This window comes from Ostrinia furnacalis, unplaced genomic scaffold (assembly GCF_004193835.3).
Source record: "Ostrinia furnacalis isolate ACB-3 unplaced genomic scaffold, ASM419383v2 OfSCF1110, whole genome shotgun sequence".
NCBI lineage: Eukaryota > Metazoa > Arthropoda > Insecta > Lepidoptera > Crambidae > Ostrinia > Ostrinia furnacalis.
In genome coordinates, this window is record NW_021131349.1 from 366,412 (window position 1) to 382,837 (window position 16,426).

The window sequence follows — 16,426 nt, forward strand, 5'->3', positions numbered from 1 at the left end:
ATTAAGTCTCGACTAGAGCATGAATATCGGAATCTCGGAATCTCGTAATATCGGAATCTCGGACTGCGAGATCCGATATTTCAATTCCGATATTGAGCGACCCAATATCGTAATATCGGAATCAGATAAAAGTTTTAATTGAGATTTTAAACAAAGCGTTTAAACTCGCCACAACCTGCCACAAAGCCCAAAGTACATGATTGGCAAAGACCAATGATTTTCTCATGTCTCTCACCATCACTTTTTGTTCCACTGCAAATATTTTAATATCTTTACTATCTATGGTTAATTTAACTTGTTCTAAATCAATTTTAGCATTTGCCATAGGTACTTGGTCAACAAAGAACGACATATCAACTCCCTTTCAAACATTAATTTTACTGGACTATGGACCGTCAGTTCTGCGTACTAACTACTATGTGCCCTGCCCATTGCCACTTCAGCTTGATAATCCGTCGGGCTATGTCAGCGACCTTAGTTTACGGAGCTCCTCATTTCTGATTAGATCTCGTAAAGAAACACCAAGCTTATCCCTCTCCATAGCACGTTGTGCCCTATATTCAAAGGCCACGTTTTCGAGCCGTATATCATCACTGGTAACACACACTAATTGAAGACTTTCGTCTTCGTATTCGACGATTTACCTCTTTCTCGAAATTGCATCTAACTACCTAGCTGATCGTTTGTCTGAGATAGACATATACTTACTTGTCAACAATCTCGAGAATCGAGCTCCTAACCGAAACTGGGTAAGGAGCAACATGGACATTCGACATAAGCTTCGTTTTTTCCATATTCATCCGAAGGCCTACCTGTTGGGAAACTTGATTAAGGTCTTCGAGCATTGTGATAAGGTCTTCCAACGGTTCTGCCTTAGTACGCAAAACAGACGGACGATGAGGCAGCAAGGTTCTGAAGTGGAGGCCACGTACCGGAAAGCGCAGCGTAGGACTCATAACCACAAGGTGGACCGACGACCTCATAAAGGTAGCAGGAAGGCGCTGGATGCAGGCCGCCACCAACCGGCCATTGTGAAAATCATTATCGGAGCCTGTGTTCAGCAGTGGACGTCCTATGGCTGACATGATGATGATGATGGCCCGTGGTTTTGTGAGTTGTACATCGATAATCAAAAAGGAACAAATTACAAGCATATTCAAGTTTTTTACCACTCTCTACAATTTTTGTAGCACGTGATTTGAATGACTCTAAAATTCGTTCCGCCAACATAAAACAGGGTAATATAATGAAGGAGTAAAAGTTTGTTTGATACCTGTGATTTTACAAAAACACTTTAATTATTTGCTAGTCCATATAAGCTCATTATCAGTAACCATTCATTATCAGGTGATCCGTCTGCTCGTTTGCCTCTTGTCACATAAAAAACCAAATGCAATGGATACCCATAACGTAAAAATGGTTTTAAAATACTTCAATTTTATGAAGTGCTGTTTTGTACCAAATTAAAGATTTTGATTACAATAATTATTTTATTGTAAACAATCCAGAATTCTTACGAATATAACCAAATATTAATTTTATAGCACATGAACTCAATTCCGATATTAATATCGGAATTCCGATATTGAGATCTAATATCGGAATTCAATATCGGAATTGAAAACCTTCCGATATTACATGCCCTAGTCTCGACCGTGTGCAGGCTGTCGATAGAGTTAATTCTAGAAAAATAGCAGCCATATACCGCCGCACAACCTCACATTTTAAGTTAAACTTAAAATTCTCGTCGCCATTTCCAGAATACATAGAGGACATCTGCCCCTACGCTACGTTCCAACTGACCAAGCCGACGGCCTACAGCGAGAGCAGTTACAGCGGCAACGTGTACAGCGGGCCTTACCACTCCGTGCGGGGCTCCTTTGTCTACCACGACTTGAAGCAGAACGACAAGTACAAGGTGAGTCACAAGACACAAAGACCCTACGTCACGTCTCAGCTGACCCAAGGTTACAGCGGCAATATCGCAAATAATCCGGCTCGAAGGACCATTTTAGGGTCCTAACAAATATTAGTGAAAAAAAATAGCGGACTGTATTAAAACAGGTGCTGTAATTCTCGCCAGCCAAATTTACAAAGCCAATATCTAAGATACGCGTTATTCGTGCGTCATACGTGATGTCCCTAGGTGACGTCGACCTAAAGACACGAAAGCAACTGCCCCTACGTCATGTCTCAACTGACCCAAGTCTACAGTGGCAACTCTCACAAGTGAACGCGTTTAAAAATGTATGAAAATTTTAGTTTTTGAACGTTTCCCGCTAGGGGCGCTGTACAATCCGTCATACATTTAATGTCATTTTTTGACGCGCTCACTAGTGAACGCGTTTGATGTAAACTCGCACTAGGCCCTCGGTAACTTACTAAAACATTTTAATGACATTGGCAAGAGCCAAATTTATATTTCCTTTTGCGCAATGCGGATGTTGAAGTACTAACTACAGTCCGTTAAGAATCAATATAATATTTTTTTACAGGGCAAAGAGCCAGAATACACGAAAGTTAGAAGAAAAGGGAACAGACTCCGCGATCCTCACTCTGAGAGCCAAGGTACGCCCACCAATCACATTCGAACAGCTTGTCTTTAAGTAGTTAGACTAATTAGTTTCGTTAGTAGACCGCACCTTCTATTGATTAAGTTTAAAATTTACTTTTACCCGTTGAGTATTAAAATTTGACATACTAATCGCCTTTTATGCAACCTGATGGGAGCGTAAATGGTGTGTAATTTATAAAGGTAAGCATGCACTGTATGTACCGTAACCACTGAATACTGTTTTATTTCAGTACTAAACTAAAAAAAGTTTCTTCCACTTGAGCGTCAATTCTTGCCAATTTTAATAATTGATTCTTGCCACTTTCATAATTGATTCTTGCCACTTTCATAATTGATTCTTGCCACTTTCATAATTGATTCCTGCCACTTTCATAACTGATTCTTGCCATTTTGGCTCGTTTCTTGCCAAATGGCTGTTAGTACTTTAATTAAACAGAAGTCAGTGCCCGTAACATACGTCAGTTTTATTTGGTTTCTTTGATTGTAGTTCGTTTCATCGTATCAATAGAGTGTAAAATCCCATATCCCTGCTTCAGAATGTTGTTCTCTTCTCATGCGCTTTTTGTTCGCTTTAGTGTAATCTCGCTGACATTGTGATCATATTTATACAACACCGCATATACATTTTCATGTGTCATGTGCAACTTAGTCGCTGCTGTTGTGATGCCATGAAATATTTACATAATACTAAATCATTACGCTTCTTCAATGGAATTAAACACGAACATAATATTAAAATTGGCGATTAGTTCAATAAGCTGATTATAAATAAATAACACGCGGTGGCTCAAAGCTACCATAAAGAATTATATTAAATTAACAAATTGTCATAGCTGTATAGTTTAACATTCATTTCATAACCCTCTTTCTAAGTTCGTCCACAAAAAATGTTTAATTTTTCTCAAAAATTAAAATCTTGAAGTTGAGGAAACAAAGGAACAATATAACGCTGAAATGACGCTATAGCTTATCCATTTTAATTCCTCAAAATTCCGCTGAATTTTAAAATATTTTCAACATAGAACTGCTGCGATTGGTAGACGTGCAGCCAATCATAAAGTTCGATAACGATGGCGAACTTAGAAATCAGGGGCTAAGCTTCTCAGTTTCAATCAAAGTCAGAACACACATCAATTGGCACTTTCATGACACCACACAGCAGCTGTTGACCGCCTCTACCACGTCTGACTAACCGTTTGCATTGCAGAATCGGACAACTTGGGCTCGACGGACTCGGAGGTGAAGAAGATACTAACGCTGCACCTGCCCATTACAGAGTACGAGGACGACGCGAGCGACGACGCCAGCGCGCCGCATTCCGACAGCGAGCCGGCGGCCAGGCTGCGGCCTACACATCCTCCTACTTGTTAGTAGTCCATCGCGATAAGGCAAAAATTTGCCCAATGTCTCATAGCGAAATATGCCCCACAACCACTTATTCCTTGGAGACATTTTTGACTACATTAACAGCGACAAGAAACAGCCGCCAACTGCGGCTTAAGCACTTACTTGTTAGTAGTCCATCTCAAGATGGCATACTTTGCCCAATCGACTGACTTTAACAAAACTTCCAAAAACTACGTGTAATCGATCCCAAAATGGCATTGGTACCTACTTTAACCTTCGTTCAGCGAGTGACGACGCCAGCGCGCCGCATTCCGACAGCGAGCCGGCGGCCAGGCTGCGGCCTACACATCCTCCTACTTGTTAGTCCATCACAAGGTGGCATACTTTTCCCAACGATGCAAACGTTTACATTGCCCAAAAGTCTGGCTGCCTCACTGATATTCCCTAATTCATTCATCAATCCGCCCTAATTTTCAAGTGACCCCTATGAAAACAAAATCCTGTTGTGTTCAAATCTAATTTGAGATTGGTGGTGAAAACGGGCATAATGCTACTAAATATTTGAGACATTTTTTAAAATTATTGAAACCATACAAGAATCTGACAGCGAGCCTACTCATCCTCCTACTTGTTAGTAGTGCATCTCAAGGTGGCATACTTTGCCCAATCGACTGACATTAACAAAATTTCCAAAAACTACGTGTAATCCAGCCTAAAATGGTATTGATACTTTACCCATCGTTCAGCGAGCGACGACGCCAGCGCGCCGCATTCCGACAGCGAGCCGGCGGCCAGGCTGCGGCCTACACATCCTCCTACTTGTTAGTAGTCCATCACAAGGTGGCATACTTTGCCCAACGTTGCAAACGTTGACTTTGCCCAAAACCCTGACTGCCTGACTGATATTTCACAGCAAACCCCTCTGCTGGGTTAGGCAAATGACGACGCCAGCGCGCCGCATTCCGACAGCGAGCCGGCGGCCAGGCTGCGGGTTACTCATCCTCCTACTTGTTAGTAGTCCATCACAAGGTGGCATACTTGCCCAAAGCGTCATAACAAAATAATATTTTATCCTATAGCAAAACCCTAAAAAAAACACTCATACCTCTGAGATACTTTTGACAACATTGACAGCGACAAGAAACAATCCGATTACTAATCCGCTGCCAAGCTGCGGCTTAAGCACTTACTTGTTAGTAGTCCATCTCAATGTGGCACATTTTGCCCAATCGTCTGACATTAACAAAACCTCCAAAAACTAGGTACGTGTCAAACATTAGAATCACATCTCATACCCATCTTTCAGCGAGTGACAGCGCCAGCGCGCCGCATTCCGACAGCGAGCCGGCGGCCAGGCTGCGGCCTACACATCCTCCTACTTGTTAGTAGTCCATCCTGAAAATTGCCCAACGTTGGCTCACCTCGCTAAATACAAATACCCTATATACTTGCCCATGTGGCATACTTGCCCAAAGTGTCATATCAAAATATGTCCTATAGCAAAACCCTACAAAAACACTCATACCTTGGAGACATTTTTGACAACATTGACAGCGACAAGAAACAATCCAAAAAGGAACCCGCTGCCAGGCTGCGGCCTACGCATCCTCCTACTTGTTAGTAGTCCATCTCATGGTGGCATACTTTACCCAATGACTGCTTAAAAAAATTACATAAAACCCTCCAAGAACCACGTCAGTCGATCGCCCAATACCGCTGAAAATCGTCTATGATTCTTTCCCATTTGAATCCCACTGACGGAACTCCGGAAAAAAAGTTGCGATATCGGCCAGTCAAAATTATTTTTTCCAATAATATGGTAGAAAGTAGCGACAATGTGCTGACTGGAATTTAAATGAAAGGTCCTGTGATCTTTTCTCCCTTTTAAATAAAATAGACAAAAGAACATTGTTGCGATTAGTTAGATAAACGATTTCAGAAAATATTGGAAACCACCACCGGTAAAAGCAAACACTGGTGCACCAATGTCTTTGTGACATATATAGACTCAACTGTTAAATAAAGTATTTTTTTGTAATAGATCCAAAGCGACCACTTGCAAACCATCAAGCTGAAAAGAAGGTACTTCCCCATCTAACCTCACCACAGCATTTACATTGCCCTCTATTCCAGACCCGAGCGTAGAGCGCGAAGAATCTTCCTCTTCATCAGAGAACTCCGTAGGAGGAGTGGTCCGAAAGGCCTTCCCTTCCCGAAAGGGGAAGGCAGGCGTCGGGAAGCGACACGTGAGATCCTCTAGTGGCTACAGCAGCCACAACGACGAGACTACCTTCAGGTAAAGTTAGTGTCGAATACGGATTGTGGAATCAGACCTTTGGTGTCGCCTGAGCGCATCGTTACAGTCAAAAATTGAGAGAATACATCGACTATTTTAAAAGTAACGATCTCCTATCAGTTCCTGAATAATCTGCGCCGCGTTTAAATATTGAAACGCTTAAGAATATNAGTTGATGACCACGGTTGATCCCTGTGCTGATATCACTTGAGACTACTTGCTGTTTTGTTTTTTTGTGGTTATTTGACTACATCTGACTGCCTAAGCCTTTTTGCCAGAGCATGGCTCAATCCACCTCTCAATTTGGTCTATTCGTCTATGAATTCCTTCCCTTCCTTTGGTCACCTATGGATAAGATTACTTAGGTGATCAAAGTGGACTACTTCTCCATGGATGATCAAAGGACACCAAAGTGTCGCCTGGAGTCCACTTTGATCACCTGGGTGATCTAATCCAGGTGTTCAAAGTAGAATAGACCCTCAATTTAGATAAGGTCTATACGTATTTAGGCCTAATTTTGTCCTGTTATCTTCCAGTGCTAGACGGCGAGCTATCACCGCCAGTACCGGCGGCCGGAGCACGGTCGCTGAGCGGCGCGCGCGTCATACTACCGGCCGCGCTGTCGCTGCTCGTGCTTGGCGCGCTCATTGCCATCGTGCTACTGGTGCGCCGGAATAGTAAGTGCTCCAGTACTACTACCACAGCCTTTACAGTACCCTAATGGCGGTGGCATGTCTGCGTCTGTATACGTCACTTAGTTACCTACATCACCCATACGGAAATAGTTTACCTCTACTCACCGCTAGATGGCGTTGCTGGCAAGTTAACTCGCGGTGGTAGTCTTTGTTGATTTTGTCGTCACATAAGTAAACTCGGACGATCTTTTGAATAAAGGAGAGCGTATCTTCACCTTAAAGGCCGGCAAGGCACCTGTAACGCCCCTGGGTCTGCGGGTGTTAAGGGCGACGGTAATCACTTACCATCAGGTGATCCGTCTGCTCGTTTGCCACCTGTCACATAAAAAAAAAACACCCTTTTTTAAAAACAAAAAAGCTGAACGTCCTTTTTCAATGTGACTGGCCTTTAACATGGCCAAATTTTAGTTTGTAAATAATCTCTGTTCTATGTATATCCAGAATCAGGTGGCACAGAGACGGCAGCGGCAGAGAGCGGCGTAGGCGAGTCGCCGTCGGTAGCGCAACTACAGAACAAGGTCAACCGCGACCAGCAGTACTTAGCGGCGCGCGCACAGCACCCGCCGCCGCCGCACCACTACAAGCACGCCAGTAACGGTCGGTGCATTGTGAACTCTATTAACATGACATAAGGTTGATAATATGTCGCCGTCAGTAGCACAGCTGCAGAACAAGGTCAACCGCGACCAGCAGTACTTAGCGGCGCGCGCGCAACACCCGCCGCCGCCGCACCACTACAAGCACGCCAGTAACGGTCGGTGGATTGTGAACTCTATTAACATGACATAAGGTTGATAATATGTCGCCGTCAGTAGCACAGCTGCAGAACAAGGTCAACCGCGACCAGCAGTACTTAGCGGCGCGCGCGCAACACCCGCCGCCGCCGCACCACTATAAGCACGCTAGCAACGGTCGGTGCATTTTAAACTTTATTTATATGACATGAGGTTGAAAACGACTTATTTCAGCACTGTTTAAATGGTTAAAGTCTTCTACGTGTCCAGAATAAAACACTTTTTAATACTGACGTAACTAACCGCCTTTTTAACTTATTAAATCCACTGCTCCAATGCAATAGAGGGAAATTCTGTAATCACATCTCAAACAATCAATAAAATTAGTTAACTAAAACTTACAAATTCTCGTCGCCACTTCCAGAATACATAGAGGACATCTGCCCGTACGCCACGTTCCAACTGACTAAGCCGACGGCCTACAGCGAGAGCAGCTACAGCGGCAACGTGTACAGCGGGCCTTACCACTCCGTGCGGGGCTCCTTTGTCTACCACGACTTGAAGCAAAACGACAAGTACAAGGTGAGTCCGAAGACACAAAGAAAGACACGAAAGCAACTGCCCCTACGTCATGTCTCAACTGACCCAAGTCTACAGCAGCAACGTGTACAGCGGGCCTTACCACTCCGTGCGGGGCTCCTTCGTCTACCACGACTTGAAGCAAAACGACAAGTATAAGGTGAGTCACAAGACACAAAGAAAGACACGAAAACAACTGCCCCTACGTCATGTCTCAACTGACCCAAGTCTACAGCAGCAACGTGTACAGCGGGCCTTACCACTCCGTGAGGGGTTCTTTTGTCTACCACGACTTGAAGCAGAACGACAAGTATAAGGTGAGTCATCCAGAATACAAATAAGACAACTTCTTTAAGCTGACCATAGGATAACTACTGGCCTAGGAGCTTGTGACGCAAATTTTACGAATAATATTCGAATATAGCTGAAAAAATATTCGAATATTCGAAATTGAAAAATATCTATTTTTTCCAACCTCTATCCAGGACACACGGAAGACAACTTCAAGCTGACCATAGAATAACTACTGGCCTAGGAGCGTGTGACGTAAATTTTTGCAGTAGCTTCCGGGCAAATCGTGTTTCATTGATAAAACTCGCTTACTTAAACAACAGGCATCTCCACTGCAGGAGCATATCTCTATTTTGCGTCAAAAAAGCCAAGGTCCGGATGCGAAGTTCCTGCTGAACAAACATATTTTCTTATAACAGGATAGCAGTGCTCCTTTGTATAGCGTCAAGCTGTCACAAATTTTATTGGTTCTGCAAGTTAGAAATGTTGATTAACTTACATGAGCCAAATTCTTTTCCATTACGTTTACGAATGTTGAAGTACTAACTACAGTCCGTTTAAATTCATTGTATATTTCTTTGAACAGGGCAAAGAGCCAGAATACACGAAAGTGAGAAGAAAAGGGAACAGACTCCGCGATCCTCACTCTGAGAGCCAAGGTACGCCCACCAATCACATTCGAACAGCTTGTCTATAAGTAGTTAGACTAATTAGTTTCGTTAGTAGACCGCACCTTCTATTGATTAAGTTTAATAATTTACTTTTACCCGTTGAGTATTAAAATTTGACATACTAATCGCCTTTTATGCAACCTGATGGGAGCGTAAATGGTGTATAATTTATAAAGGTAAGCATGCACTGTATGTACCGTAACCACTGAATACTGTTTTATTTCAGTACTAAACTAAAAAAAGGTTTCATCCACTTGAGCATCGATTCTTGCCAATTTTAATAATTGATTCTTGCCACTTTCATAATTGATTCTTGCCACTTTCATAATTGATTCTCGCCACTTTCATAATTGATTCCTGCCACTTTCATAACTGATTCTTGCCATTTTGACTCGTTTCTTGCCAAATGGCTGTTAGTACTTTAATTAAACAGAAGTCAGTGCCCGTAACATACGTCAGTTTTATTTGGTTTCTTTGATTGTAGTTCATTTCATCGTATCAATAGAGTGTAAAATCCCATATCCCTGCTTCAGAATGTTGTTCTCTTCTCATGCGCTTTTTGTTTGCTTTAGTGTAATCTCGCTGGCATTGTGATCATATTTATACAACACCGCATTATACCTACATTTTTCATGTGTCATGTGCAACTTAGTCGCTGCTGTTGTGATGCCATGAAAATATTTACATAATACTAAATCATTACGCTTCTTTTATGGAATTAAACACGAACAATTAAAAATTGACGATTACTTAGCTAATAATTAATAATAATCTGATTACAAATAACACGCAGTGGCTCCAAGCCACCATAAAGAAATTAATAAAATTCATAAATTGTCATAGCAATAGTTTGACATTCATTTCATAACCCTCTCTCTAAGTTCGTCCACAAAAATTGGTTCCTCTTCTCAAAAGCTTTAATCTTGAAGCAAAAGATCTTGAACCTTATTGAGGAAATAAATAAACAAAACAAATCTTGTAAATGTCGAATACAGTTATCGATTTTAGTTTCTCAAAACTCCGCTGCTGCTGCAATTGTTTGCCGTATAGCTAATCATACAATTAAATAACGATGGCGAACTTAGAAATCAGGGGCTAGCTTCTCAGTCTCAAAATCAGAACACATCAATTGGCACTTTCATGACACCACACAGCAGCTGTTGACCGCCTCTACCCCCTCTGACTAACCGTTTGCATTGCAGAGTCGGACAACTTGGGCTCGACGGACTCGGAGGTGAAGAAGATACTAACGCTGCACCTGCCCATTACAGAGTACGAGGACGACGCGAGCGACGACGCCAGCGCGCCGCATTCCGACAGCGAGCCGGCGGCCAGGCTGCGGCCTACACATCCTCCTACTTGTTAGTAGTCCATCGCGATAAGGCAATTTGCCCAATGTCTCATAGCGAAATATGCCCCACAACCACTTATTCCTTGGAGACATTTTTGACTACATTAACAGCGACAAGAAACAGCCGCCAAGCTGCGGCTTAAGCACTTACTTGTTAGTAGTCCATCTCAAGATGGCATACTTTGCCCAATCGACTGACTTTAACAAAACTTCCAAAAACTACGTGTAATCGATCCCAAAATGGCATTGGTACCTACTTTAACCTTCGTTCAGCGAGTGACGACGCCAGCGCGCCGCATTCCGACAGCGAGCCGGCGGCCAGGCTGCGGCCTACACATCCCCCCACTTGTTAGTAGTCCATCCTGAAAATGGCATACTTTGCCCAACGATGCAAACGTTTACATTGCCCAAAAGTCTGGCTGCCTCACTGATATTCCCTAATTCACTCATCAATCCACCCTAATTTTCAAGTGACCCCTATGAAAACAAAATCCTGTTGTGTTCAAATCTAATTTGAGATTGGTGGTGAAAACGGGCATAATGCTACTAAATATTTGAGACATTTTTTAAAATTATTGAAACCATACAAGAATCTGACAGCGAGCCTACTCATCCTCCTACTTGTTAGTAGTGCATCTCAAGGTGGCATACTTTGCCCAATCGACTGACATTAACAAAATTTCCAAAAACTACGTGTAATCCAGCCTAAAATGGTATTGATACTTTACCCATTATTCAGCGAGCGACGACGCCAGCGCGCCGCATTCCGACAGCGAGCCGGCGGCCAGGCTGCGGCCTACACATCCTCCTACTTGTTAGTAGTCCATCCTGAAAATGGCCCAACGTTGGCTCACCTCGCTAAATATAAAACCCTATACCCTGACTGCCTCACTGATATTTCACAGCAAACATTTTTGAAGACATTGAAACCACACAAGAATCTGACAGCGAGACGGCGGCCAGGCTGCGGCCTACGCACGTCCCTACTTGTTAGTAGTCCATCTCAAGGTGGCATACTTTGTCCAATCGACTGACATTAACAAAACCTCCAAAAACTACGTGTCAAACATTAGAATCACGTCTCAGACCCATCTTTCAGCGAGTGACACCGTCAGCGCGCGGCATTCCGACAGCGAGCCGGCGGCCAGGCTGCGGCCTACGCAAGTAGTCCATCGCGATAAGGCAAAAATTTGCCCAACGCGTCATAGCAAAATACCCTCAAAAAATACTCATACCTTGGAGACATTTTGACAACATTGACAGCGACAGGAAACAATCCGATATCTAATATACATACCCGCCTACTTGTTAACAGTCCATCTCAAGGTAGCATACTTTGCCCAACGTGCATTAGATTGACAATAAAACAATAAAACCAATAGAGAACAACGTGTCAAATACCGCCATAAATTGGAGTAAAAAATCGAACCGTAGACAACTAAATCGAACAGCATTATTGCCAATAGTCAAATACATGGATAAGTAGCACAGGATGAAGGATCATTCCAGAAACGGTTATACCTAGGCTACAAAGTCACGAAACATGTAGAAAATGTGGTTTACTACCGTCAAGCTGAAAAGAAGGTACTGCCCATCTAACCTCACCACCGCATTTACATTGCCCTCTATTCCAGACCCGAGCGTAGAGCGCGAAGAATCTTCCTCTTCATCAGAGAACTCCGTAGGAGGTGTGGTCCGAAAGGCCTTCCCTTCCCGAAAGGGGAAGGCAGGCGTCGGGAAGCGACACGTGAGATCCTCTAGTGGCTACAGCAGCCACAACGACGAGACTACCTTCAGGTAAAGTTAGTGTCGAATACGGATTGTGGAATCAGACCTTTGGTGTCGCCTGAGCGCATCGTTACAGTCAAAAATTGAGAGAATACATCGACTATTTTAAAAGTAACGATCTCCTATCAGTTCCTGAATAATCTGCGCTGCGTTTAAATATTGAAACGCTGAAGAATGTTATTTTTAGAAAAGCTTTGCTCATGGATCCACTTGGGCGATTCATGAGGTAACTGATTCTGTGATCCGTATTGTCTTCACAACAACCGCTTCCATAACTTTGGCTACTTATAAATCAATGTTCAACAGCTTTAATCTACCCTCAAGCGACCTATCTACTAAATCTTAGTTACAGACGCGTTTTCGATGTTTGATGTTGATATTGACCAGCCTATTAAAAGCAACATGCTGCATGCGCATAAAAGCCAAAAGTTTGGGAAACTGGGAATCCCCGCCCAAAGACTAAATCGACCGTCGGTTCCAGCATATCCAACTACCCGTCGTTCAACGAGCGCATCCACCCGCCGTCGCGCTTCTCTGACGACACGGAGTGCGACGCGCCTTCTCGCCGCAAGCGCCACCACCACCACGCCGAGCACAAGCCTCGCGAGGCCTTCCAGATCAACGTCTGAGGCCTCTGAGACCACTAGCAGGCTCACTTTGTAACGTACTCGTTGACGGGCAACTAACGCTAAAAAATGAAAATTTGGGCATCCCCAAAATCTAAATCCATCACAACGCTCTGACCTTCCAGGCCTTCCAGATCAACATCTGAGGCTACTAATATCTAGCAGGCTCTTTTAATGCTAATTAGGTACAGGCAACTAACGCTAAAATCCAAGTTTGGGAACGGAATCTCCATCCAAAAACTAAATGCACTACCACGCCTCAGAGCACAAGCCGCGCAAGGTCTTCCAGATTAACGTCTGGGGTCTTTGAGGCCACTTTCAATTCATATTCACTTTATAATATACTCACCTATGTGGGCTATTTTGTAAATTATGACGTTATTTCGTGGTAATGCCGAGCTGAATCAACAATGGAGGACTCTTCTTCCTTCTTATTTTTCTCCCGTAAAATATTATATTTTTAGCAAGCAGTGACTGCCCTAAAATAGCCCGGTTAGGGCACCTTGAGATTTCGAGTACTGGCGAAGTCAAAGCTCCAGATCTTTCCGATTCGCTCTAGGGCCTCTGTATCAACAATTAGGGTGTAAACTCCAATGTCCAGAAGTTGTAAGATCCTGTTCTTTTCACATTGACAAATGTACTTGGAATATACTNCGCGCGCCGCAAACGTCACCACCACCACGCCGAGCACAAGCCACGCGAGGCCTTCCAGATCAACGTCTGAGGCCTCTGAGACTACTCTAGCAGGCTCACTTTGTAACGTACTCGTTGACGGGCAACTAACGCTAAAAATGAAAATTTGGGCATCCCCAAAATCTCAATCCACCACCACGCCTCAGACCTTCCAGATCAACGTCTAGGGCTACTAATATCTAGCGGGCTGTTTTGATACTAATTAGATACTTGTGCACATGCAACTAACGCTAAAAATCAAGTTTGGGAACGGAATCGCCCTCCAAGAACTAATTCCACTACCACGCTCAGAGCACAAGCTGCGCACAAGGTCTTCCAGATTAACACCTGGGATCTTTTAGGTCACTTTGAATTTGTATTCACTTTACGTACTCACCGGTGTGGGCTATTTTGTAAATTATGACGTCATTGCGTGGTAATGCGGAGCTGAATCAACAATGGAGGACTCTTCTTCCTTCTTATTTTTCTCCCGTAAAATATTATATTTTTAGCAAGCAGTGACTGCCCTAAAATAGCCCGGTTAGGGCACCTTGAGATTTCGAGTACTGGCGAAGTCAAAGCTCCAGATCTTTCCGATTCGCTCTAGGGCCTCTGTATCAACAATTAGGGTGTAAACTCCAATGTCCAGAAGTTGTAAGATCCTGTTCTTTTCACATTTGACAAATGTACTTGAAATATACTTCTCGTTAAAATTACAAAAAATAGGTATTATGACGAATTTTAAAATACTTAAAAACAAACAAACGAAATTGGCCTCTTCATTTGTGTTTGCAAATGAATACAAAAATATTACATCTTTTTAAAAAAATTATGTGCTAAATCGCAACTGAAGCTCAATTTTCTTACTTATAGACAAATGGTGAGCGGACTAATTTACTTATGTTTTTCTATCGTTAATTGTCTAATGCTTCAGAATAATTATTTCTGAAACGTTGCCAAAACACTGAATTATCGTACTGCTGATAATATTGTACATATAGTGTGTAGTTAGGTAAACATAGTCAATACGGTTACAAATACTCTTTAGTGGCGCATACAATAATCATTTTTATACTCCGAAATTGAGTATTTTAATAACATTGTATAATGAACGGTGTGAAACAACGCCACAAGTGTGACAAATATATCCACACTCGGGCTCTCTGCCGTAGGTCCGATGTGATTAATTGAAATTAGTATAAAAGTAATTTTACTAACCACTACTGCATCTACTAATACAATCCATTAATTTCAAAATTACTTGACACTGCTTCCATAAAATTATGACCCATCAATATAAAGAAATAGCTTTAAAAATTGTCTAATTTCAATCAATTGCAACGCACCAGTCGTTATGTAAATATTATTGTAATTAATGTGTACTTACGACTATCGAATGTAAAACTAAGGAGAACAATAATTAAAATTAAAAATATATTTTAAACTTAATGCCTTATTGACCAAAGTCTTAAAACTAGTTGCGGGTACGATTGAAAAGTCGTATCCGATATTTAAATTATTGTTTAATTGTTGTAAAGTTTATGAAAACACACGTTTTCATTGAAATGTCTTATCATTGTCTATAACAGTAAGATTTGAAGTTTGTAAATTGGGTACTTCCAAGTGCATAATAAATTAATATTTATATCGTAGAAGTAATCGTTTGTGATGTGACAACTGTGCAAAACTATTGCAATTTATTATCATGAAGTGTATGCAAAATAACGTGGACGCAGTTATAGTTTTATTCACGCTATTTTGAAGATTTTCCCGCGATTTTTATACATAGCTCTGAATGTTACATTGCCGGGTTGCTCTTTAATCTATGCATTTGTTTGTAATCTGTGACTTCTTAACCCACCGCTATCCGAGAGATTTTTCTAAGATTCGCGCTTTATACTCGAGTACTAATAGTCGAATTAATCATACTAGTAATATACGATCCTCAGTAAACAGTAACACAAGACAATACACTTTACCTATAGTTTTTTGGTGAATACGGCAGAAAGTTAACTTTGTATATCTCTTAATAGAATTTGCCAAATTGTTCTTCTTCTTTATGAAGTTTATAAAAAAAGTGTAATAGCATAAATCGGTCGCACTTATAACTTTTAAGATTGGTTGACAACGAATTGTCACCCTAGTGTTTCAATGTCAGGACATAAAGTCACGTGGTTTCGAATTTCACAATTAGATCAATTTTATATGAGTTACAAATATTTACTAAATTCATGCTGGTAATTTAGTGGGTGCCTAAGTAAAGACACTACAATTTTATTGCAAAATCGCTCCTACATCTGACTAAACCAGAAGAAGGAGAGGGGCTAAGTGACACTTCCCCTCGCACTGAATCACAGCATAACCAAAAACCAACTTAATTAAATGTCAAATAAGTTCGAAATTAGATTGATTTAATCACGCTACAGAAAACCATCGACTTCGTCATTTTGGTAATTTCTAATAAAAGAACCTCTATGTACATTTGAAGTGTATCAGTATGTTGTAGTCATAGTTTATGAGTGTTGAACACTTAACGCGGAGTTTTGTATTCAAAGACACATTTTTACGTGAGTTGTGTGGTTTTTAATGATTTACAATCGTTTGCGTTGACTCTCTTTAGTAATTCCAACGAAGACTGCCCTATATTTAATTGAGATCTATTTTATATAATCTAGACACAAATACCTAATGCTAGTTAATCGAAATCATTATGTAGTTTTAGTAGTCAATGAGATAATGGTTTTAATGAAATTACTATTTGCAATTGGAAACGATTTCGTTTTGATCACGAGCGAGGTTTT

The 16,426-nt window shown here is 41.8% G+C and overlaps 1 protein-coding gene across 1 annotated transcript in view; it reads left to right on the plus strand.

Annotated features, from left to right (window-relative positions):
- The window catches only part of Dscam4 (Down syndrome cell adhesion molecule 4), a 244,667-nt gene extending 231,470 nt beyond the window's left edge, over nt 1-13,197 (plus strand). Inside the window, 16 exon segments of the mRNA XM_028302377.1 lie at nt 1,761-1,918; nt 2,496-2,568; nt 3,783-3,941; nt 4,669-4,743; nt 5,229-5,303; nt 6,056-6,181; nt 6,755-6,895; nt 7,355-7,504; nt 7,572-7,661; nt 7,729-7,824; nt 8,072-8,229; nt 9,104-9,176; nt 10,391-10,549; nt 11,279-11,353; nt 12,174-12,336; nt 12,809-13,197. Of these exon segments, the coding sequence (XP_028158178.1) occupies nt 1,761-1,918; nt 2,496-2,568; nt 3,783-3,941; nt 4,669-4,743; nt 5,229-5,303; nt 6,056-6,181; nt 6,755-6,895; nt 7,355-7,504; nt 7,572-7,661; nt 7,729-7,824; nt 8,072-8,229; nt 9,104-9,176; nt 10,391-10,549; nt 11,279-11,353; nt 12,174-12,336; nt 12,809-12,956 (1,919 nt within the window). The 3' untranslated portion in view covers nt 12,957-13,197.
- Nucleotides 13,198-16,426: the final 3,229 nt, after the last annotated feature.